General features: G+C 43.8%; 1 protein-coding gene across 1 annotated transcript in view; it reads left to right on the plus strand.

Moving 5' to 3' along the window:
• The window catches only part of pola1 (polymerase (DNA directed), alpha 1), an 84768-nt gene that overhangs the window by 35640 nt on the left and 24248 nt on the right, over positions 1–24880 (plus strand). The window contains exons 27-35 of the mRNA XM_029697295.1: positions 12738–12770; positions 13056–13148; positions 13336–13541; positions 13763–13895; positions 14087–14218; positions 14394–14568; positions 19298–19479; positions 20727–20858; positions 24099–24215. Of these exons, the coding sequence (XP_029553155.1) occupies positions 12738–12770; positions 13056–13148; positions 13336–13541; positions 13763–13895; positions 14087–14218; positions 14394–14568; positions 19298–19479; positions 20727–20858; positions 24099–24215 (1203 nt within the window). The remainder of the gene's footprint in view (positions 1–12737; positions 12771–13055; positions 13149–13335; positions 13542–13762; positions 13896–14086; positions 14219–14393; positions 14569–19297; positions 19480–20726; positions 20859–24098; positions 24216–24880) is intronic.

Genomic DNA, 24880 nt, shown 5'->3' on the forward strand with positions numbered 1-24880 from the left:
CTCTCTAGCTGCTTATCTACAGCTGTGTCTGTGTGGAGTCCTGAAGTCGCTAGGGCAACAGGCCTGCCTGCTCTGCTCGGAGAATAGGGGGGAGGAGCTGACGGGCCTTAAAACTGAGAGGAGAAAAAATGCAAGGAAATCAAAATAGCAGCTATACAAATAACTAATCTAAGGGGCTTTGATTTCTCAAACACAGCAGAAAGCTAACACGATATCAATTCAGCCGCTTACTTAGGTAACACAACCCCTAAGTTTAAATTGCTAACGCAGAATTCTGCATTTTTCATGCAGGGAAAAACATAAAACGCATAACAAATATCTTGCTGCGTTTTGTAAACGCACATCTAAAATTCTTATTGTAATTTCTGCTCGGGATCAGAATAATTTTGTTCTTTAGTTGCACTTCTAAACTCGGATGAGATTTCAAAAATGGCATTCTATCATCACCATCAGGCATTCTATCAGCAGACAGCACTCTGACTGATATGTAGCTACTTTTCCACTGTACTTTTCTAGGTGTAGCCAGCCTATTTTTCTCTGGTAAAATGCAAGATCAACTTTAAGCAAAACATGAGGAAATGTAGCTGACTACATTCTTTCTATGATAGGCCTAAACATTAAAATATGGTGGCCATGCATCGTTTTTGAAAAAGATACTTGGCTTTTTCATTGTGTGGCTCCCAGCCAAATAGTGTTGGACTTCTGTCATCTGATGAAAATGAAGCTATTTACTGCTGAATGTGTTGCGCTAATGTATTTCCTGTGAAGGAAAACTATAGTTGCATCTCCCTGATCACTTGATTGAAGCAACAAAAAAAACACTGACTTTCAATATAAAGCGCGACCCCTGTCAATACACACCTGGACTCACCTGCTCCCGCGTTTACAAACAAACACGTGACTGGCTCAACTGTTCTGGTGTACTTGAGCTTCATAATGTAAAATAATGTGACCGGTGAAATGAAGAATGCGATCTGCTTCATCTCCTATCACATTGCACAAGTTGACTGCAGATATTTACCTAAAAAATAGATACAAATATTAAAATGTTTTGGAAAAACTTCAAAGAAATTGTTTCAACGGTATTGAAAAACCCTCCTGTGCCTATTTCCAAATACCCCGGTATATACGGAATACCGCCCAAGCCTAAATTGTGGTCAGGATAATAACTGACACACACACTCTCTCCCTTCCTCACTTTATTTCCTCAGCCATACACATACTATTCTAACAATCACCTCAGGGGTTTCCATAATAAATTCAGTTACAACACGCCTCCCATTTTACACACACACACACACACACACACACACACAGTATAATCATGTGGTACCCCAGGAAGATTAGCAGCTGCATGAGAAACATTTCATGAGAATTCTAATAAACTAAATCATGATGCTATACAGCACTTTCAACCAACCAATCAATCAAATCACATTACACACACACATACAGTATCGTCATAAAGCTATATAGCACTTGTGATCAATCAAAATTATTTTATAGAGCACTTATTGGCCAGATTGTTTTTGTTCGTTTGTGTGCATATACACAGAGTGTACAAAAGATTAAGGACACCTGCTCTTTCCATGACATAGCTTTCACCTGGTCAGTCTATGATCCCTTATTGATGTCACTTGTTAAATCCACTTCAATCAGTGTAGATTATGGGGAGGCTGTTTAAGCCTTGAGACAATTGAGACCTAACTAGATTGTTTGTGTGCCATTCAAAGGGTGAATGGGCAAGACAAAATATTGCCTTTGAATGTGGTATGGTAGTAGATACCAGCCGCACCAGTTTGTCAAGAACTGCAACGCTGCTAGGTTTTTCACACTCAACAATTTCCTATGTGTATCAAGAATGTTCCACCATCCAAAGGACATCCAGCCATCTTGACACAACTGTGGGAAGCATTGGACTCAACATGGGCCAGGATCAGTGTGGAATGCTTTCGATACCTTGTAGAATCCATGTCCTGACGAATTGAGGCTGTTCTGAGGGCAAAAGGGTGGGTGCGCAACTCAATATTAGGACGGTGTCCTTAATGTTTTGTTCACTCAGTGTATGTTTGTCAGACTGATGGCTAATCAAACAGGATAGATTTATGGCTCGGTGCTATAGACAAATCTAATCACTTTTTGATGGTATGGCGGTAGTTGATGGTATTTTATGTTTTTAAATAAAATGTCTAAATATGCTTTGAGTAGTTCATGACACTAGGGTGGCAACACAAATAAGTGAATTCAATGGGGCATTCTCCATTCATACTGTTCAATCCTACTCCAAACAAAAATAATTTTCAGCATTTTGATCAATTTCTAAATTTACTGCACGCTTACTGTATTATCATTTCCACACTGCCACGCAGTATGATATGGGCAACAAAATATAGGCCTAGTTAATTGGTGAACTGTTGGAATCATGGAAATATAATGATTCTTCTAAATATGTAGTTGCAATATAGTGGCCAGCACCTTCAATATGTTCTTTGACATGACAATGAATTGATAAACCAGGGAGAAATTGACAGGGTAGGAACCAAAGTGTTGGTCAGTGTTTCCAGGTGAACCTAATTAGATGTTAGAGCTTACTTCATCTAGCTAGCCAACATTATTCATGCTTTGCCTATTCCTCTCTGATAAAATCTCGTTGTACAAACTTATCTAGGCCTACACCAGCACTCGTACCAGGCAATATTAGCTAGCTAGCTACGTTTGCTCTGACTCAAGCTAGCTACGAACAATTATCATTAGAGGCTAACACTAAGTATTTTAGCAACACCTTGCTAAGAAAAAACAAACTAGTAGACACTAGTTTGCAGACAGTAAGATTCACAAACTAATAGTATATAGAATGCTTGCTTTAACCTCTCTGGGACATGTGGGACGCTAGCTCATAATTCAGATTTCTCAAACACACAAGTATTATACACCATTTTAAAGATAAGATGCTCCTTAATCCAACCACAGTGTCCGATTTCAAAAAAGCTTTACGGCGAAAGCATAACATTAGATTATGTTAGGACAGTGCCTAAACAAGAAAAACCACACAGCCATTTTCCAAGCAAGGAGAGGCGTCACAAAAACCAGAAATACAGCTAAAATGAATCACTAACATTTTATGATCTTCATCAGATGACACCCCCAGGACTCAATGTTATACAATACATGTATGTTTTGCTTGATAAAGTTCATATTTATATCCATAAACCCCATTTTACATTGGCGCGTGATGTTCAGAAAATGTATTCCCACCAACACCTCCGGTGAATGAGCACATCAATTTACAAAAATACTCATCATAAACGTTGATAAAATTTACAACAGTTATTGAAAGAATTATAGATACACTTCTCCTTAATGCAACCGCTGTGTCAGATTTTAAAATAGCTTTACGGCGAAAGCACATTTTTCAATATTCTGAGTACAGAACTCAGCCATCAAAGCAAGCTATACAGTTACCCGCCAAGTTCTGGAGTCAACTAAACTCAGAATTAGTATTATAAATCTTCCCTTTGCTGATCTTCGTCGGAATGCACTCCCAGAACTCCCACAAGAAATGTTGTTTTTGTTCGAAAAACTCCATATTTATGTCCAAATACCTCTGTTTTGTTCGCGCGTTCAGATCACTAATCCAAAGGCATAACGCGCGAGCGCAAAACCAGAGACGAAAAGTCATAGTTCCATTACCATTTGTAGAAACATGTCAAACAATGTTTACAATCAATCCTTAGGGTCTTTTTAACATAAAACATCAATAATATTCCAACCGGACTAACCATCAAACAGGCAAGGCATCAATACAGGACTAAGATCAAATCCTACTACACCGTCTCTGACGCTTGTCGGTTGTGTCAGGGCTTGTACTCCGTGTTAGTTTGAAAAGTGAAACCCAGCCGCAAGCTGACCAGTTACATAAGCCTGCCAGACGAGCTAAATGCTTTCTAGGCATGCTTCGAGGCAGGCAACACTGAACCACGCAGAGGAGCACCAGCTGTTCCGGACGGCTGTGTGATCACGCTCTCTGTAGCCGATAATGAGTAAGACCTTTAAACAGGTTAATATTGCTGACGACACAACGGTGGTAGGCCTGCTAACCGATGACGATGAGAAAGCCTTGTTGTGCTGGTACCACAACCTCCTTCAACATCAGCAAGACAAGGAGCTGATTGGGAAATACAGGAGGAGGGCAGAGCACACCCCCATTCATATCGAAGGGGTTGTAGTGGAGCGGGTCGAGAGCTTCAAGTTCTTCGGTGTCCACATCACTAAGGAGCTATAATGTTCCACACACAACAACACAGCCGTGAAGAGGGCACGACAACGCCTCCACCCTCAGGAGGCTGAAAAGATTTGCCATGGGCCCACGGATCCTCAAAGTTCTACAGATGCACCATTGAGAGCATCTTGACTGGTTGCATCACTGCATGGTGTGGCAATTGCTTGGAATCCGACCACAAGGCGCTACAGATGGTAGTGCGCGTGGCCCAGTACATCACTGGGGCTGAGCTCCCTGCCGTCCAGGACCTCTATACTAGACGGTGTCAGAGGAAGGACCTACAATTTTTCAGACTCTAGCCACCCAAATCATAAGCTGTTCTCTCTGCTACGGCACTGCAAGCAGTACCGATGCACCAAGTCTGAAACCAACAGGACCCTGAACAGCTTCTACCTCCAATCCATAAGACTCCTAAATAGTTAGTCCGGGTAGCTATTTGGTTAACTATTTAACTATCTGCATTGATTATTTTTGTACAAACTTTTTTGACTCATCACATACGCTGCTGATACTATTTATTATGCCACTTTATTCCTAGTTATATGTACATATCTGCGTCAATTACCTCAAACCCTTGCACTACGACTCGGTACTGGTACTCTGTGTGTATATAGCCAAGTTATCATTATTCATTGTATTTATTATTACGTGTTTTACTTTTCTATTTCTCTATTTTCTTTCTGTCTGCGTTGTTGGGAAGGGCTCGTAAGTGAGCATTTCACTGTTAGTCTACAACCTGTTGTTTACGAAGCATGTGACAAATAACATTTGAGGTGAGGTGGTTGTATTAAATCGGACCTAGTTTTACAACAGATGTACCCACCTGAGATTACACATGACTGCGCTGCCAAGGAATCCACTAGGACAGGTGTGTGTCACTCATGTAGTGTATGAAAGTCTGTGTGTGTGTGTGTGTGTGTGTGTGTGTGTGTGTGTGTGTGTCCGCTCTTTGACAGGAGTGTGAGTGTCCGCTCTTTGACAGGTCTTAACATACCACCTCTGATCTGGGCGGGCTGTGTATGTGTTGGGGTAGAGGGTGCAGAATTCCCTTTCACTGAGCAAATAACCTTTTGGTGTCTTGAGTGAGGAATTGTGTTAAGGGGACATGCATATTTTGACTGCAAGTGCCTTGACTGTTGATCAATTAGGGCATAGGCTTTATCCATCTGTTACTTCCTATCCTACCTTCCATACATTTTCTCCTCCTTTCATTGCATTGCTTTCTTCCCTCCCTTTGCATCTATTTGTCTTTCCTTCTTTTAGCCACTTCTTAGCTCTCCTTCCCCTGCCTCCACCTCCATCTCTACCTTACCCACATTCTCCCCATCTGTTTAGGACATAGACCTTTTTCACAGTCTGAACATCTCAAGTCTTTCCCTGGGTGTATCTGTATCATCTTCTGTGACAGTTTGACCTCCCGTTCAGTGATGGCCTGTAAAACCCAGCTTGACCCCTGTGGATGTCATTCTGTTACCCAGAGGTTTCAAGTCTGTGATCCTGGCACCGCAGGAGGGCCCGTCAGCCAGCCGCTAATTTACTGACCAGACTAATTATACACTGACAGGAGGGGAGGGGGAACGGATGGGGGAGAGGTAGAGTGAAGTGGAGAAGGGAGGTGAGAGAGGGAGTCTAAAGGGTTAGAGAGCAATGGATACTGCAGTTTAGGGGAAGACAATGAAAATAGATATATAAAAGAGAGAGTGAGGGAAAACAAGGGAAAGAGAAGATTGATTATATGTAACTGGCTATAGTCGATCTTCACAAAACTACACTATCATAATTCATCTGCCCCTGTGGCACCACAACTAGTTGTTTATTTGTTACATGAGTGGCGTTATTCAGTTGTGTGTGTGTGTGTGTGGACTACAGTGCCTTCAGAAAGTATTCATACCCCTTCACTTATTTCACATTTTGTTACACCCTGAATTCAAAATGGATTAAATATATACAAAATCTCACCCATCTACGGCTGACCCTCTTTAGTCGACTGGTCGATAGGCTGTTGGTCGACCGAGATTTCTTTAGTTGAGCAGTCGCATTATAAAAATGTTTCTTTCATGGTGCACAAGACACCTGTCAGATTCGAGCCCGTCTCAGTGGATGAATCCGTTGCGTAGGCCACGGGGATGGCACAGTCCGTCATTCTAAGACATGTGATACTGAAACTGTATATGCTGCAACATTAATAAATCAAATATTATTTTATAACATGCGCTTTCTCCTGCGTTTGATACGGTCACTGTCTGCGGTTCTGAAACAAACTTCAGTGCGCTGTAGAATTGCACCTTTCCCCATGTTGCTATGTGCTTAAGAGCAAAGTTAACCAGCGTATTGGGATTGAGAAAAATGCGGCGGAGGCAGCAGAGACGAGTAAACACCCAGCCTTTGCCTTGATGACAGCTTTGCACACTCTTGGCATTCTCTCAACCAGCTTCATGAGGTCATTTCCTGGAATGCATTTCAATTAACAGGTATGCCAAGAACCCGATGGTCACTCTGACAGCGCTCTAGAGTTCCTCATTGGAGGAATGCATTTTGGTGTCATGCATTTTGGTGTCATGTGTTACTGTGTTCGGAGTTTGTTATAACCAATTTATTGATGCTTGCATGTTTCACGTAAAGAGAGCAAGGGTTGAGGGAATAGGGAATGTTTTTCCTAAACAAATGAGGAATTTGGATAACAGAACTTTTCAGTCAGAAACAAGTAAGAAACTAAATTGCTGAAATGTTGCAATAAACGCTGTGCTGTGGTGCCTTTTTGCAGCAGTAGGGAGGAGAGCGAGACAACGTGCGCCAGTCACAGGCACCCGCTGTCATTTCTTTTGACAGTGTGACCATCGGGCTCTTGAGTAATTTGTGTCTTAATTATTTAATCAAACAGTAGGCTATGCTTAAAGTATCATACAAGGTCAGTGCATATGTAGTTGCTTTTATTCAAACACAGACAGATACCCTATATATGGAAAAAATAAGTTTACTTTTTTTTTTCAAACACTAAAACAAATCTTGGTCGACCGAGAGTCGTCCTGTTCTTTCGACCAATCCATTGGTCTAAATATATAATTTGTATTTATTTTTTACCTTTAAATAGGCAAGTCTAGGAACAGTGGGTTAACTGCCTTGTTCAGGGGCAGAAAGACAGATTTTTACCTTGTCAGCTCAGGGATTCGATCTTACAACCTTTCGGTCACTAGTCCAACGTTCTTACCACTACGTTCTAACTACGTTCAACGTTCTAACCACCTGCCGCCCCAATAATTCATAATGAAATAGTCTAAACATGTTTTTTGCCAATGTATTAAAAATGAGATGCAGAAATATCTAATTTACATAAGTATTCACACCCCTGAGTCAATACATGTTAGAATCACCTTTGGCACGGATTACAGGTGTGAGTCTTTCTGGATAAGTCTAAGAGCTTTGTACACCTAGATTTTATAATATTTGCCAAAAAAATTATATTCAATCTCTGTCAAGATCATTGGTAGACAGCCATTTTAAAGTATTGCTAGAGATTTTCAAGCTGATTTTAAGTGAAAACTGTAACTAGGCCACTCGGGAACATTCATTGTTTTGGTAAGCAACTGCAGTGTATATTTGGACTTGTGTTTTAGGGTATTGTCCTGCTGAAAGGTGAATTTGTCTCCCAGTGTCAGTTTTTCCTCTAGGATTTTGCCTGTGCTCAGCTCTATTCCGTTTCTTTTCATCCTATAAAACTTCCTAGTTGTTGCCGATGACGAGCATACCCATAACATGATGCAGACACCACCATGCTTCAAAATAGGAAGAGTTTTACTCAGTGATGTGTTGGATTTGCCCCGAACATAACGATTTGTATTCAGGACATAAAGCAAATTTCTTAGCCGCATTTTTTGCAGTTTTACTTTAGTGCCTTATTCTAAATAGGATACCTGTTCTGTAATAGTTTTATTATGTACAGGCATCCTTCTTTTCACGCTGTCATTTAGGTTAGTATTGTGGAGTAACTACAATGTTGTTGATTGTGTAATTAATAGCTTCACCATGCTCAAAGTTATATTCAAAGCCTGCTTTTGACATTTTTACCCATCTACCAATAGGTGCTCTTCGCGAGGCTTTGGAAAACCTCCCTGGTTTTTGTGGTTGAATCTGTGTTTGAATTTCAATGCTCGGCTGAGGGACCTTACAATTATCAATTATATTACTTATTGACTCGAGGCATTTCAGCTTTTAATTTTTAATGAATTATTAAAGATTGGTACAAACATTATTCCACTTTGACATTGGGGTGTTGTGTGTAGACCAATGACACACAATCTAAATGTTATATGTTTTAAATTCAGGCTGTAACACGACAAAATTAAGAAAGTCACCAGGTGTGAATATTTTCTGAAGGCACTGTATCTGTGATATGTGCGGTGGTTAGTACAGTGCAGTCGTCGGTTTGGATACCATACACAAATTCATGGTCAGATGACTAGTCTTTCAGTGGGGTGGCTCCTTGAGTGGTCCATCCTGTGTTTGCTGAAAGCAGACGGAAAACTGGCTAAATACAATCAGACCACGCAACAATTATATGAACACTACCTCACTTCCTCTCCCTCGCTCCACCTCTCTTTAATCTCAGCTGCTTTCTTTCCTTCCATCTCTTTCTTCCCTGTTTTGACATTTTTAGGCACAATATTACATTCTTAGGCATGTGTGTGCCTGCGCGTCCATGTGCCTGCGCGTGCATGTGATGTAGGATGACCTTGGTAGTCTCTAATGGACGAGGCTGTGCTGTAATTACTCAAACTTCCCCTTCTCCCTCCCTTCTCCTCACATCTCCCTCCATCCTGTATCGGAGGTATGTAGCAGCCCATAAAGCTTAAGTCCCACTCTATTTTCAGGGAGGGGAAACCACTCGTAACCTCTCCTCTCCCCGCGCTGTCGGTCTCAAATAGCCCTGTCCTTGTCCCTGCGGAGGGTTGTGTGTGTCAGGGTTTCAGATAAGAAAATGTGGCACCTGACATTTGACCTGCAGCATTTTAATTTACTGGACATTTGAGAAATTTACCAGACCCATATGCATTGAGTGCCTGATTTAGGGCGTCCACCCACAGTGCTCAGAATGACAGATTATGATAATTCATTTTAACAGAACATGCATCTTGAGGAAGCAACTGCATACGTGCTCGTTACTGAAATCCGATGCGAATTTGAATGTTAGAATAACTGTCCATTTACTTTTCCTCAACCAGCAAGACGAGTAACAAATAGCAAAATCACTACTCTGTCAATCTTTTATTCCCCGTAATAGAAAAATTGACCTATTCTATTGGTCAGCTTGTCATTTTTTGCGAGAAAGAAATAGCCTATTCCGAACAAATTCGAGGACAGTTGTGGGACGATAGATCCATACAACCAGTAGGCAGGCATAGGCTACATAATTAATTTTTTAAAACAGCAAAGAGGCTGATGCAACATATATGAATGTTTAGCTTAAAATGCTGATAAACTATTTATTAACATTATAAGTGCAGCTATACGCACAAGGTAGTAGGCTACTCGTGAATGTTCATTCCATAATGCTATTAGGAGGATAACACCATTGTTAAAAGCGCTCCTCACCTGAAAGGTTTCATGAGACTGAGATGAAAATATTTGTTAGAAATGTAGAAAGAGGGGAGATCTAAAGATGCAACAAGTAGCATGGGTTGCTAATATGACTAGGATTGTGCATTTGGCTAAAGGACAATGAAAGTTAATTTGAAAACAAATGGAACATAAGAGAGAAGCTACTGGTTTCATTGGCATATGGAAGTCTTTAAAAAATAATTGCCTCCACGTTTGGTCGTATTTTGGCTAGGCTACTTTGAAGCAAGGTAAACATGCCTCATAATGTACTAAAACATTCATGTTTCAAGCCATTAAGTATGTTTTCAAAATGCATACTGCCTCCAGCTCATTGCAAAGTGGTATGTGACGCTCTGAAGCCTGCCTACCATTATATGCACTTGAATGGGAAGTCCGCTTCAATTACCAGTTGAGAAAAAATAAAAATGGTAGCTTTTTTTTTATTATTGTGGCTATCAAAACTGTTTTTAACATCTTTTAATTCATAATTGTTCCTCAGTGATTGGGCTTATAGAACACATTTCACTCCAGCAGCAAGCTGTAGCTGCAACTCATGCGCTGTCTGACAGATTTTAAGCTGAAACTAGGCTGTATGCGCATGCGACAATTTAATTCCACTAATTTATGTAAATTAACCCATAGATCGATAAGCATGTATTTACATTGACAGGTATTTTCATAAATTAATAGGGTAAATAGCATTATTTTGTGATGTGATTTCTTCTCCCGGACAATTGCCCAGCGGAGATTTTATTTATCGCCTTTCGGGTTTTTTATCTGCAAAAAGTTGCCTACTACCAGCTAACAGAAACCCTGGGGGGGGGGGGGGGGGGGGGGGGTGTGAAGGGACAGATTGCTGATGTCTGGTCACACTGCACCCAGTCACTCTTACCCCACCCTCAGATTAGCATCCCTGATCCTTGCACTGTACACACACACTCAACCCCCACCTGTTAGGATCCCTCTGCTACAAAGGACACAGGCACTAGTGCCTTAGTGTTTGTCCATCTATCCCTCAAGCTCTCTCTCTTCCTTATTCTGTCCATTTTTCTCTTACACCGTTCCTTGATGCATTTCAACAGACACTTCACTCTTGGTTTCACTCTGTTTCTTATCTTTTTCTCTCTGCCCGTCCCCATTTGAGCACAGCTCCATTCGTTCTCTCGCTCGCTTCATCTGTTTTCTCATTCCCACTCTCTGGTCCGTCACTCACTCTGTTGGCTATTGAGGCCATTAGGAGTCATTAGGCTCGCTGTGTGTGTGTGTGGGTTTGAAGGCCCATTGCAGCGAGACTAATGGCCCTATTAGCCAATTATCCTCCATTTAATAGCAAATCACCAAGGCTTTATGCGTGCGCACACACGTGCGCGCACGCGTGCGCACACACACAAAGATGCAAAAACAGCGGATTTTTCTGACATTGAAATCATTAGATGGGCCACAGTCCAAACAGTGTGGGGGGAAAAAATAATAAAGTATATTTTTACACACACAGTGTATACAATACAAATTCACTATAATAGTAGACTAACTCTGTAAGCCACTCTACACAATCAATGAACCAACAGCATCGCCTAGGCCCTATGCGTTCTCGTGCATAGGTTTGGAGCGTAGCATAAGGTAACCAGTCCATCCAGAATGCATAATAATACAGTCCACACTCAAAGGTGATTACTATAATTGTTTTATTTTAGAGTATAGACTGGACATATGTGGTAGGATATTAGGCTAGGTATTGTATAACGGCACAATCATTATTTTAATATTTATTTTTTTATAATATTTTTTTTTAGTGCTTGAGCTCTAGTGTGCGTATGGGTGTTCTACATGCAACGTCTTAAATGCTTTGAATGAATCACCTTAAAGTGCTGTCCATTAGTGTTGTTTGCCTTTGAAACAACATCCACAACAACCATGTTTTCTTCTGAGTTTCATCCTATTGTTGAACTTTTTCCTTCAAATTTATCATCACATTGAGGTATAATTTTTTTTTTTTTTGTAACGGTCAGTTTTAAGAGCAGGAGACTGTCTTGATAAATGTTTGATTTTCCATCGCATTTGCATTGATGTCAGAGTGGTTAGAGGGACAGTAGAGCCCTGAGTACCAGGCCATTAGACCTGATGGAAGGACAATAGAGCCCTGAGTACCAGGCCATTAGGACCTGATGGAGGGACAATAGAGCCCTGAGTACCAGGCCATTAGGACCTGATGGAGGGACAATAGAGCCCTGAGTACCAGGCCAATAGGACCTGATGGAGGGACAGTAGAGCCCTGAGTACCAGGCCATTAGGACCTGATGGAGGGACAGTAGAGCCCTGAGTACCAGGCCATTAGGACCTGATGGAGGGACAGTAGAGCCCTGAGTACCAGGCCATTAGGACCTGATGGAGGGACAGTAGAGCCCTGAGTACCAGGCCATTAGGACCTGATGGAGGGACAGTAGAGCCCTGAGTACCAGGCCATTAGGACCTGATGGAGGGACAGTAGAGCCCTGAGTACCAGGCCATTAGGACCTGATGGAGGGACAATAGAGCCCTGAGTACCAGGCCAATAGGACCTGATGGAGGGACAGTAGAGCCCTGAGTACCAGGCCATTAGGACCTGATGGAGGGACAGTAGAGCCCTGAGTACCAGGCCATTTGGACCTGATGGTCATTAGTGAGTTGAGTACTACCAACGCATGTACACAGTGCATAAGAGGAGGTTACCGTGACTCAACGGTCACGTGGAATTTGACAGCAGTCATGACTCATGAATGCCAGTTTGGCAGTAATACAGTCACCGCAACAGCCCTACTTGACAGTTCATTATGCCATTTGAGTGCTTTTGTATTCATGATGTTCTGTCCTGTGTTTCCCTTAGATCCTGATGCACACCAAAGACATGGTTCAGAAGGTGAGTACTTGTTCTACTCTAAACCTAACTGATCAATGGAATAGCTCACCAGTAGTCACTACATGGCCATGTTAGAAAGAACAGTGTAACAATATCCTTACTGATGACCAAGAGCTAGGTGGTGCACACAAAAGGTCACCCTATTTTCTATATAGTGCACTTCTTTTAGCCAGGGCCCAGGGCTCTGGTTAAAAGAAGTGCACTAAATAGGGAATTTCCGTACAAATTCGAACGCAGTCCTACTTTAGACCCCACTCCTCACCTCTGACTTCCTGTGTGTGTTAGATGAACCTGGAAGTGATATACGGCGACACGGACTCCATCATGATCAACACCAACAGCTCCACTCTGGAGGAGGTCTACAAACTAGGAAACAAAGTAAGGAAAGGGAGGGAGGGAGAAATAGAGGGGTCTAGAGCAAGAGACTCCATCGTAATCAAACTCCAACAGTTATATTGTGTGGGTGGGTGGGTTGATGGTGAAATAAAGGCATGGAAAGTGGAATAGAGAGAACAGAATGCCAGATTGATAAAGAGAGATTGACATTGCCTGTGTCTTCCCCCAGGTGAAAGCTGAGGTGAACAAGCTCTACAAGCTCCTGGAGATTGACATCGACGGGGTGTTCAAGTCTCTGCTGCTGCTGAAGAAGAAGAAGTACGCTGCCCTGGTGGTGGAGCCGCTGGGGGGTGGCCGCTACAGCACCAAGCAGGAACTCAAGGGGCTGGACATCGTAAGAAGGGACTGGTGTGACCTCGCCAAGGAGTGTGGCAAGTAGGTGGACTCGTCAACTGGAGAACATTATATACTGTACTCATCCCCGTCTTCCTCTTGTATAATGCCAAGAGGTCTCAACTATTTTGGCACAGAAGGTAGTGTGTTTGCTGTTGCTGCAGTGTTGGCCGGTTCAAACCTTGCTCTGGCTGCTTCCCCTTAGTCGTGGCAATGTTAATCAATGACCTGATTCTACCCATCTTCCTCCACCTCTTTCTCAGCTATGTGATTGGTCAAATCCTGTCGGACCAGAACCGTGATGTCATCGTGGAGAACATCCAGCGTCACCTTGTGGAGTTGGGAGAGAAGGTCGCTAACGGAACCATCCCGCTCAACCAGTATGAGATACACAAGGTGTGTGTTTTTTCAACATTCTTTGCGTTGGTATGCGTGTCTACAGTGTGAGTTTGTATCAATGCCCACTCTCCTCTCCCTCTTTTTCTCTCCTCATCTCCCTTCTCTCTTTTTCTCCCTCTTTTTCTCCATCATCCCTCCCTCGCTCTCTCCCTCTTTTTCTCTCCCTCATCTCCCCTCCCTTCTCCCAGGCCCTGACTAAGGACCCCCAGGACTACCCAGACAAGAAGTCTCTTCCTCATGTTCACGTGGCTCTGTGGATCAACTCTCAGAGAGGACGAAGGGTTAAAGCTGGAGACACAGTCTCCTACATCATCTGCCAGGTAGGGATGGGGGCGTGTGTGATGGCAAGTGTATTATGAGTTTACAGGTGTGTTTTTTTGGAGAGGGACTTTCAGTCAGTGTATCTGTGGATGAAAGTGTGTGTGTGTGTGTCTGTGTTGTATAACAGAAGTGTTTTTGACCCTCTCTCCCTTCTCCCTCTCTCCTCTCCCCCAGGATGGCTCTACATTGGCAGCCAGTCAGAGGGCCTACGCGTTGGAGCAGCTCCAGAAGCAGGTCGGGCTGAGCCTGGACACCCAGTACTACCTTGCCCAGCAAGTGCACCCCGTGGTGGGCAGGATCTGTGAGCCCATCGAGGGTATCGACGGGGTCCTCATCGCTACATGGCTTGGTGGGTCTCAGTTCTCAGCACTGTTTCACTGTTATTAGAGTAGATATGAATTGTAGAGGCTTTCCTGGCCTGGGGCCTGAAGTTTTCCCTGATAAGGTCACATGGTCTGGAAAAAATCCTGGCCTTAGAGATGAGAGCCAGTAGATATATAGTTCTTAACAGAAACCTTTGTCCTTGGTCTTCACATTCTGTCTGTAGATGGCACTGTGTGTTGCTATGGGGGGGAAGGGGAGGTGGGGGGTTCTGTGGCCTAGTCCTCAACACTGATTTACTAACACATTATTCACTTAGCCACGGAAGGTGTGTGTTTTCTCTGTGTGTCAGTGTTTGGGTTCACCTGGGAATATGAAATGGGTGTTCAGCTGCTCAGCTTCTAATGATATGATTATCTCAGCTGCTTGCACACACACAGTGATTTGATTGTTTTGGCATCCTTACAAAAATCTGATATTTCCGGTTTGTTTTTATCACACCTCCCTCACGATCTGCGCTCTCTCTGTCCTTCCTCTCTGCCTTTTCCTCTACAGTCTCCACCATACCATATGTTAGGGTTCTGTCCATCCACTCTCCCCAGAGTGATTTGGTGATAAAATAGCACTTCCTTATGTTTTAAAATATATTTTACCAAGACAAATATGATTTATTAATGTTCTGAGTCGTTCAGTAGGGTTTTTCTAACTTTTGATTAACAGTATATCAACAAAGTCGGATTTCGTAACCTAATACATCCAATAAGCACCGAGCTCTGACAGCCGTGCAGCTTTCTTGCAGCAACTTTGAGGATTTTACATATTGTGGTGGTCAAGTTTTTTATACGGGTCGCTAAAAGCTGAATTGGCATGACACAAGCTGAATTAAATGTAAAAAGCTTTGAAAATAGAAACAAAATTAGTTACACGCCCCTTACCACTCTTTTGAATCCAAAAAACACTGACTTTCGATATAAAATGCAGATTAAGTATTTTTCATCACAGATTTTTTTTTGTATGTCTGCGTTTTGAAAAAGCATATTTCTGAAAGCTATTGCGACCCCATGTTTTGTGAAATCTTCGAAAAAGAACAGGAATTTTGCATTATTATCAACAGCATATGCTAATACGGTGGGGGGAAAAGTATTAGATCCCCTGCTGATTTTGTACATTTGCCCACTGACAAAGAAATGATCAGTCTAATTTTAATGGTAGGTTTATTTGAACAATGAGCGACAAAACCCTTGTTGGCAAAACCCTTGTTGGCAATCAGAGGTCAGACGTTTCTTGTAGTTGGCCACCAGGTTTGCACACATCTCAGGAGGGATTTTGTCCCACTCCTCTTTGCAGATCTTCTCCAAGTCATTAAGGTTTCGAGGCTGACATTTGGCAACTCGAACCTTCAGCTCCCTCCACAGATTTTCTATGGGATTAAGGTCTGGAGACTGGCTAGGCCACTCCAGGACCTTAATGTGCTTCTTCTTGAGCCACTCCTTTGTTGCCTTGGCCGTGTGTTTTGGGTCATTGTCATGCTGGAATACCCATCCACGACCCATTTTCAATGCCCTGGCTGAGGGAAGGAGGTTCTCCCCCAAGATTTGACGGTACATGGCCCCGTCCATCGTCCCTTTGATGCGGTGAAGTTGTCCTGTCCCCTTAGCAGAAAAACACCCCCAAAGCATAATGTTTCCACCTCCATGTTTGACGGTGGAGATGGTGTTCTTGGGGTCATAGGCAGCATTCCACCTCCTCCTCAAAACACGGCGAGTTGAGTTGATGTCAAAGAGCTCCATTTTGGTCTCATCTGACCACAACACTTTCACCAGTTGTCCTCTGAGTCATTCAGATGTTCATTGGCAAACTTCAGACGGGTATGTATATGTATTCTTGAGCAGGGGGACCTTGCGGGCGCTGCAGGATTTCAGTCCTTCACGGCGTAGTGTGTTACCAGTTGTTTTCTTGGTGACTATGGTCCCAGCTGCCTTGAGATCATTGACAAGATCCTCCTGTGTAGTTCTGGGCTGATTCCTCACCGTTCTCATGATCATTGCAACTCCACGAGGTGAGATCTTGCATGGAGCCCCAGGCCGAGGGATATTGACAGTTCTTTTGTTTCTTCCATTTGCGAATAATCGCACCAAATGTTGTCACCTTCTCACCAAGCTGCTTGGCGATGGTCTTGTAGCCTATTCCAGCCTTGTGTAGGTCTACAATCTTGTCCCTGACATCCTTGGAGAGCTCTTTGGTCTTGGCCATGGTGGAGAGTTTGGAATCTGATTGATTGATTGCTTCTGTGGACAGGTGTCTTTTTTACAGGTAACAAGCTGCTTTTAGGAGCACTCCCTTTAAGAGTGTGCTCCTAATCTCAGCTCGTTACCTGTATAAAAGACACATGGGAGCCAGAAATCTTTCTGATTGAGAGGGGGTCAAATACTTATTTCCCTCATTAAAATGCAAATCAATTTATAACATTTTTGACATGCGTTTTTCTGGATATTTTTGTTCTTATTCTGTCTCTCACTGTTCAAATAAACCTACCATTAAAATTATAGACTGATCCTTTCTTTGTCAGTGGGCAAACGTACAAAATCAGCAGGGGATCAAATACTTTTTTCCCCCACTGTATATGAAAATACTAGATCTCATGTCTCAAAATCTATATCTTACATCCATATTGTTTTATGTCCTGTGGATCGAGAAGAAAGATGAGTTAGGCAGCCTTCATTCTGTCACAGCATCCAGCCTAGTCGACATGATAATGTGCAATATTCCTTACTTTTGAGCACTTTTTTTTGCTGGCCTTGATTTAGTCGGCCTGATTTTGGACATCCTACAAGGTAAGAACTCCAATAACTTTTGAACGTATTATCATAGAAACTTGAGGTTTTGACCATTTGGTTTTCTCAGAGGATAATCTACAATAATATCGTTGGACAAAATATGCATTTTTAATTTGACATTTTAAGTACATTCGGAAAGTATTCAGACCCCTAGACTTTTAATGCATTTTGTTACTTTACAGCCTTATTCTAAAATTGATTATCAAAAAAATGTCCCTCATCAATCTACACACAATACCCCATAATGACAAAGCAAAAACAGGTTTTTAGACATTTTTGCAAATGTATTAAAAATAAAAAAACGAAATGCCTTATTTATGTAAGTATTCAGACTCTTTGCTATGAGACTTGAAATTGAGCTCAGCTGCATCCTGTTTCCATTGATCATCCTTGAGATGTTTCTACAACTTAATTGTTGTCCACCTGTGTTAAATTTAATTGATTAGAAATTATTTGGGAAGGCACACACCTGTCAATGTAAGGTCCCACAATTGATAGTGAGTGTCAAGAGCAAAAACCAAGCCATGAGGTCAAAGGAATTGTCCTTAGAGCTCCGAGACAGGATTGTGTCGAGGCACAGTTCTGGGGAATAGTACCATCACATTTCTGCAGCATTGAAGGTCCCCAAGAACACCGTGGCCTCCATCATTCTTAAATGGAAGAAGTTTGGTACCACCAAGACTCTTCCTAGAGCTGGCTGCCTGGCCAAACTGAGCAATCGTGGGAGAAGGGCCTTGGTCAGGGAGGTGACCAAGAACCCGATGGTCAGTATGACAGAGCTCTAGAGTTCCTCTGTGGAGATGGGAGACCCTTCCAGAAGGACAACCATCTCTGCAGCACTCCACCAATCAGGCCTTTATGATAGTGGCCAGACGGAAGCCACTCCTCAGTAAAAGGCACATGACGGCACGCTTGGAGTTTGCTAGAAGGCACCTAAAAGAATCTCAGGCCAAAAGGGGACTAAAGGACTCAGACAATGAGAAATAAGATTTTTGATGAAACCATGATTGAACACTTTGGCCTGAATGCCAAGCCTCATGTCTGAAGGAAACCTGGCACCATCCCTACAGTGAAGCATGGTGGTGGCAGAATCATGCTGTGGGTATGTCTTTCAGAGGCAGATACTGGGAGACTGTGCCGTTCATCTTTCCCTCTCTCCTGACTAAAGTGCAGAGAGATTCTTAATGAAAACCTGCTCCAGAACGTTCAGGACCTCAGACTGGGGCGAAGGTTCGCCTTCCAACAGGGCAATGACCCTAAGCACACAGCCAAGACAACGCAGGAGTGGCTTCGGGACAAGTCTCTGAATGTCCTTGAGTGGCCCAGCCAGAGCCCGGACTTGAACCCGATCGAACATCTCTGGAGAGACCTGAAAATAGCTGTGCAGCCACTATCCCCATCCTACCTGACAGAGCTTAAGAGGATCTGCAGAGAAGAATGGGAGAAACTCCCCAAATACAGATGGTAAGCTTGTAGCGTCATACCCAAGAAGACTCAAGGCTGTAATCGCTGCCAAAGGTGCTTCAACAAAGTACTGAGTTAAGGGTCTGAAAACCTATGTGAATGTGATATTTCCGTTTTTTTTATTTGTAATACATTTGCAAAATTTTCAAAAAATCATTTTTTTCTCTGTCATTATGGGGTATTTTATGTCGATTGAGGGGGGGGGATATTTAATCCATTTTAGAATAAGGCTGTAACGTAACAAAATGTGGAAAAAGTAAAGGGGTCTGAATACTTTCCAAATGCACTGTATGTCAACTTCACCCTTGTGCATATTGCCACACACATTCAGACAAAGTAGTCTTGATTGGTTCTGTCTCAGACTGGTTTTGTGTGTTTTGTTCAGTAGCAGTGTGTTTATAACTGGCACCAATAGCATCTGTGTAGATATTGTGATTGATTGTGTGTGTTCCCCAGGTCTGGACCCCAGTCAGTTCCGGGCCCAGCAGCAGGCGCAGAGAGAGGAGGAGGGAGATGGGTTCTTCGGAGCTCCGGTCCAACTCACTGATGAGGAGAAATATAAAGACTGTGAACGCTTCACATTCACCTGCCCTCTCTGTACCACCGATAACGTCTATGACAATGTGTTTGAGGGAGCGGTACGTACACGCACGTGTGCGCACACACACACATTTGATATGCTATAGTCTTTCATGTCTTATTTTTAGACAGGACTGACTCATACACACAGTCTGTCTTCATTGACATAGTTTACACTCCTGCACTTAAAGGCTCTCCTAAACCCCTATACACACACTCTCCATCTCGATCTCTCTTTGTGTCTTTTGTGCTTTTTCTCTCTCTCACTCACTCACTCTCACACATCACACTCCTACCCACCTACTACAGCCATTCCTGGAACCGAGGTCACTGGAAAAGGGAGGTGTGTGTGTGTTTTCTTATCACTCAGTAATGAGTTAGACGGACACAGCTTTCTCTTGTCGCAGAGAAACTCTTGAAGCTGACACTTTCCCCTTCGTTTGTCCTCCCATGGTTCTGACATCACACACGCTGATAAGGTGGTACGTTAATTAGTGGTAACATGGTCTAACAACTCAGGCGGGCCTTGACTTGAGTTACAGGGGGAGTGAAGGAAAGAGGCCAGGGAGATTGAAAGGGGGTGGCAAGAGAGGAGAAGAGCTGGAGGGAATGGGAAAGACAGACGGGGGAGAGGACGAGAACATCAAATAGAGCGAGGTAGACGGCTGTTATCAAAACCAGAGAAGAGAAGAAGCAGAGAGCGAGGGAGGGAAAGAAGGAAAATCAATTGATGTTCTCTAGTCATCTCCTGAGGATGAAAACCCAACTTCAAACTTTTGCTGTATGTGTACGCCCGGCTGTCCTGCCATCCGTCTGTCAGTCCAACTCCCCATCCACCACTTCTGTAAAAGCAGGGAAACCCTGTAGGAATACCACTACCACTGTCTGGATGTACCACTGTCTGGATGTACCACTGTGTGGAAATGTGTGTATCAGTGCAATAAATGCATAGCCCTGTTGAGACATTCCCCAGTCCTGTCACTGACTAATTGAGAACATTGTTTAGGCCTTAGCAGATAGGAAGTAGTTAGCTACTAGTTGTGGAATTTCCATTGTGTTAGCAGTCCAGGTTGGTGCCTATGAAAGCCTGTTCTGACAGGTGAATGAGTGGGGAGATTGGCTGGAGCTTGGGAGTCTGCAGGCTGGGGACATTGGCTGGAGGTCTACTTGATCTGCCTATATGTGGTGCTGCATGATTCCTACAGTCCTGCGTTCTCCACTTCTAAACCTGGAGAGCAGGCTTTTACTGGTCCTGTGTGTGTGTGCCAGCGCTGTGCTGACGAAGTCCCATCCTGTTTGTGTGTAGGGTACGATGGTGGAGGCGGCTCTGCTGCGATGCTGCAACCCGACCTGTGGGGGGCGTCCTCTGGACTACCCCACACACATCAGCAACAAGCTGCTACTGGACATCCGCAAGCACATCAGGAAATACTACAGCGTGAGTACCAACGGGGGTGTGTAAGAGGGGGGAGAGAGGTGTGTGTGTGTGTGTGTGTGTGTGTGTGTGTGTGTGTGTGTGGTTTATTGCAGGCAGTTTTGTCCTGCTCAGATTTACTATTTATTCCTACTCTCTACTGAATGCCGAACACTGGCCTTTCCCTCTGCTACACACAGATAAATACACACACCCCTCGCCCTTCTGCATTACTGCAAATGGACTTAATTCTTTCAGGCTTTAGTGCTTTCCTGGAATACACTACACTGTACTCACTGTAGTAATCAGGCTCTGACTGGAGCTTGTATTTGGATATCTTTAGTTGGAGAAATAGTGTGGAGGGTTTTAGAACTGTTCTGGAACTCTCTGTATTGGTTTTAGAACTGTTCTGGAACTCTCTGTATTGGTTTTAGAACTGTTTTGGAACTCTCTGTATTGGTTTTAGAACTGTTCTGGAACTCTCTGTATTGGTTTTAGAACTGTTTTGGAACTCTCTGTATTGGTTTTAGAACTTTTTGCTCAGTAGAACTTGTATGTTTTCTAGAACTAGCGCTGATGCTGTCTTCAGGGTTGTGGAATGCAGTGGAATATTGGAGTGGCGTTACCTGCTAGTCTTTTAGATTGAGCATTGTGTGGAGGTAGGGGAGGGGGTGTTACTCTCCCACAGTGCTGAGCAGAAATCAATTAGTGGGGCGAATGTGCCCCCAAAAAACACGCACATACACTCTCTCTCAGGGAACGAGGCCCTCGCCCCCTTTGTAATGTGTGAAACAGCTGCTGCCACTGAATACTAACACCACACACACACACTCTAGGAACACACGTGTGTATAAACACACAGAGGGGGCGATGAAGAGTGGTAATTAAGGATTTCTTTCAGACGAAGGGAGAGCTCAAATGGAGCTGTTTGTCTGGCCAGATAGACTGAAAGCCCTGGCCTGCACCTCTGTGCGCGTGTGTTCCTACAGAGATGTTAACCCCCCCCACCCCCCGCTATTATCAATAAACCTGCTCTGCTAGACTGGCCAAACACTGATCTCTCTCTCTTCTTCCTCTCCATCTATCTTTCTCGCTCCCCCCCCCCGCGAGTGTCGTTGGTTCATTTTGTCATTCTGACCCCCCTCTTATTTACCCCTTTCAAACACCCGTTGCCATGGCGTTTAACAAATTATTGCAATTACTCTCGTCATGTGGGTCACCCCTGGAAACTGGCTGAGGGAGGGAGGGAGGGAATAAATAGAGAAGAAGGTGATAATCCTATTTTGAACAAAAGGTCAAATTGCTGAATGGAGCCACTTTGATTAAGCGGAGGATGTACAAAGTGGACTGGTTTCAGCTCTATTCAGAGAGTGAGAGGTGATTTCATGTTTGTGTGTGTGTGTGTGTGTGTCTGCCTGCGTGGTTGCGTGCTTTGTCTACAAAAGTGGACTGGTTTCAGACCTATTCAACTCTAGAGCTGGCAGGATTGATTACCTTACAAGCTAGAACCTCTGTCTCTTCTCTCTCGTCCTTTTATCCTGAGAACCACCAGTCAAAATAGTGTGTATGTGCGCGCGCCAGGTTGATTCCTGTGTGTTGAGTTCCACTGGTCTGAGATCACTGTGTGAAACAGTAACCCTCCACAAAGTCAACTATCTGCCTCATTATCACACCCTGGATGGAGGGAGAAAAAGCGGGAGAGAGTTGGACAGAGAACGAAAGGGGAGAGTGTTAGAAAAGAGGGAGAGGAGAGAGAAAATGGGATGAAGTACAAATGAGAGGAGAGGGTGAAAGGAGGAGAACAGAAAGAAGGAGAGAGGACTAGGGATGGAGAGGGAGGGACTGTAGGCTAGATTCTGTGTCTTGTCTCACTGCAGTTTAATCTGTTTAGTTAAATGGTGTGGAAGTCATCTGACGGCTGGATTCAGTGTGTCAGGTAGCGACTGCTGTAATTATGTCATTATCAGCCCCCCATCTCCTTCTTGCTCTCTCTCTGGCTTAATGTTTTTCTCTCCTCTTGCTCAGTTTCACTCAAAGACCCACAGGACTTTATCAGTTAATATACCCTTTCTCATGTGTGTGTTCGCATGCATCTCCAGCCCATGGGAACAGTGCTGTGTGTTTAGGCTTGTGTCCTCAGGAGACTCTGGGATCAGACAGTCAGGCAATAGCATCCCTAATGAACACACACACACACACACACACACACACACACACACACACACACACACACACACACAGCATCCCGCCAATCGCCTATAAACGAAAACCAAACACACACACATGTCCCAATTCAATTACAATCTCCCAGAGTTCACAGCATTACCCACAACCCCCAGGGCCAGAGACGTTATCTAAACATTGCCAACCGCCACAGACACGAGGATCATGGGACATTAAACTGCTCTGTTGGCTCTGATAATATTCACCACAATGGTGTGTGTGTGTGTGTGTGTGGTTACAACCAGGTTAATGAGATTGATAACAGTACAATAGACCCTTCAGTTTATCTGTCTACTCTATGATTGTAATTGATACAGGGGAAAAGAGACCTCCATATTTCCTCCTTTTCTCTGTGGCCTAGTATATCTGGGAGAGTTATGGGGTGAAGGGTGCATAGGGGTGTGTGGCTCACCCTTAGACTGCTCAACTGGGTCGTTGTGTGTGGGAGGATTTGGTATGTGAGGTGGTAGGACAGGTGCAGTATGTAGTAAGGGGTTGGATGTCTTGGGAACTGTTATTAGTTGGGTAATAACCCCAACACGAAAGGGCAGGCCAGGGAGATATAGGGTATTAGATTAGGGATGAGGAGGAGGGGAACAGAGGGAGTAGGGTCTGCACCTGTCTAAGGCCACTGACTCACCCCAGGGGTACTAACCATCTGCTGCCCTCTGCTCTGCCTGTCTGAAAAGGGAAGGACCCCCAGGCTCAAGCAGATGTGCCTTATTCACACGGAGGGGTTGTCTTGGAAAATTCGAGAATATACAATTTAGGGAGGAGGCAGAGAGAAGACGGGAGAAAGTTGATCTATGTGTATTTAGGCAGATAATTATGTAATTGTTTCCAGCAAGTTAGCCTCGTTTTTTTTTTAAAGTTTCCTTGATATGAATACAATGTTGTATAATCATTTTATTTCCTCTGCTTCTCTCTGTCTCTCTGTCTGTCTCTGTCCCCCTCTCACACCATCTCTCTTCACCCCCCAATCCCTCTTCACTCCCATCACTCTCTCCTCTCTGTCTCTGTCTCCCTCTCTCTCCATGTCAGGGTTGGTTGGTGTGTGAGGACCAGGCCTGTCAGAACCGGACTAGGAGGCTGCCTATCTCCTTCTCCAGATCTGGACCCATCTGTCCTGCCTGCACCCGCTCTACACTCAAACCAGAGGTAACAGATACACACTAACACACCGCACACACATACATCCACAAGCATGAACACACCACACACATATAATCCACTTGCATAAACACACTGGATGTGTACACACACCCACACACTCACTGTATTGATGTTGGATGGTTTGTCCAGGTGATGGTGCTGTAGAGCCATTTTAAAAGCTACTGAGCTCTCATCCTCTTCTCTCGTCCCCTTCTCTTCTTGTCCCCTCCTCGTCTCAGCTCTCCTCGTCAGCTCTTCGCATCTCGCGTCCTCTCCTCGCGTCCTCTCCTCGCGTCCTCTCCTCGCGTCCTCTCCTCGCGTCCTCTCCTCCATTCACATGGTCTAAATTCTCTCTTCTCACTCCCCTCTCACATTTCCTTGTTTTTGCTCTCCTTTCTATTTACCTCCCCTCCATATTTCTCCTCTTTCACTCTCCCTCCCTCCCACCCTGTCCTTGCCTCAACTGTTGTGTTCATACTTTAATGAGATTCTCACACAGGCCTTCCCCACACACACACACACACACACACACTTATAATTCTTGTTGAAGTACAACATACACACACTGATAAGGGTATCCTCTGTTCTCTACACAGGCCTCTTACGGCCTTGAGTGTGTGTCTGTAGGAGGGTACTGGTAGTTTTAAACTGTCTCCTTTATGAAGACCAGG

This window comes from Salmo trutta, chromosome 2 (assembly GCF_901001165.1).
Source record: "Salmo trutta chromosome 2, fSalTru1.1, whole genome shotgun sequence".
Taxonomy (NCBI): domain Eukaryota; kingdom Metazoa; phylum Chordata; class Actinopteri; order Salmoniformes; family Salmonidae; genus Salmo; species Salmo trutta.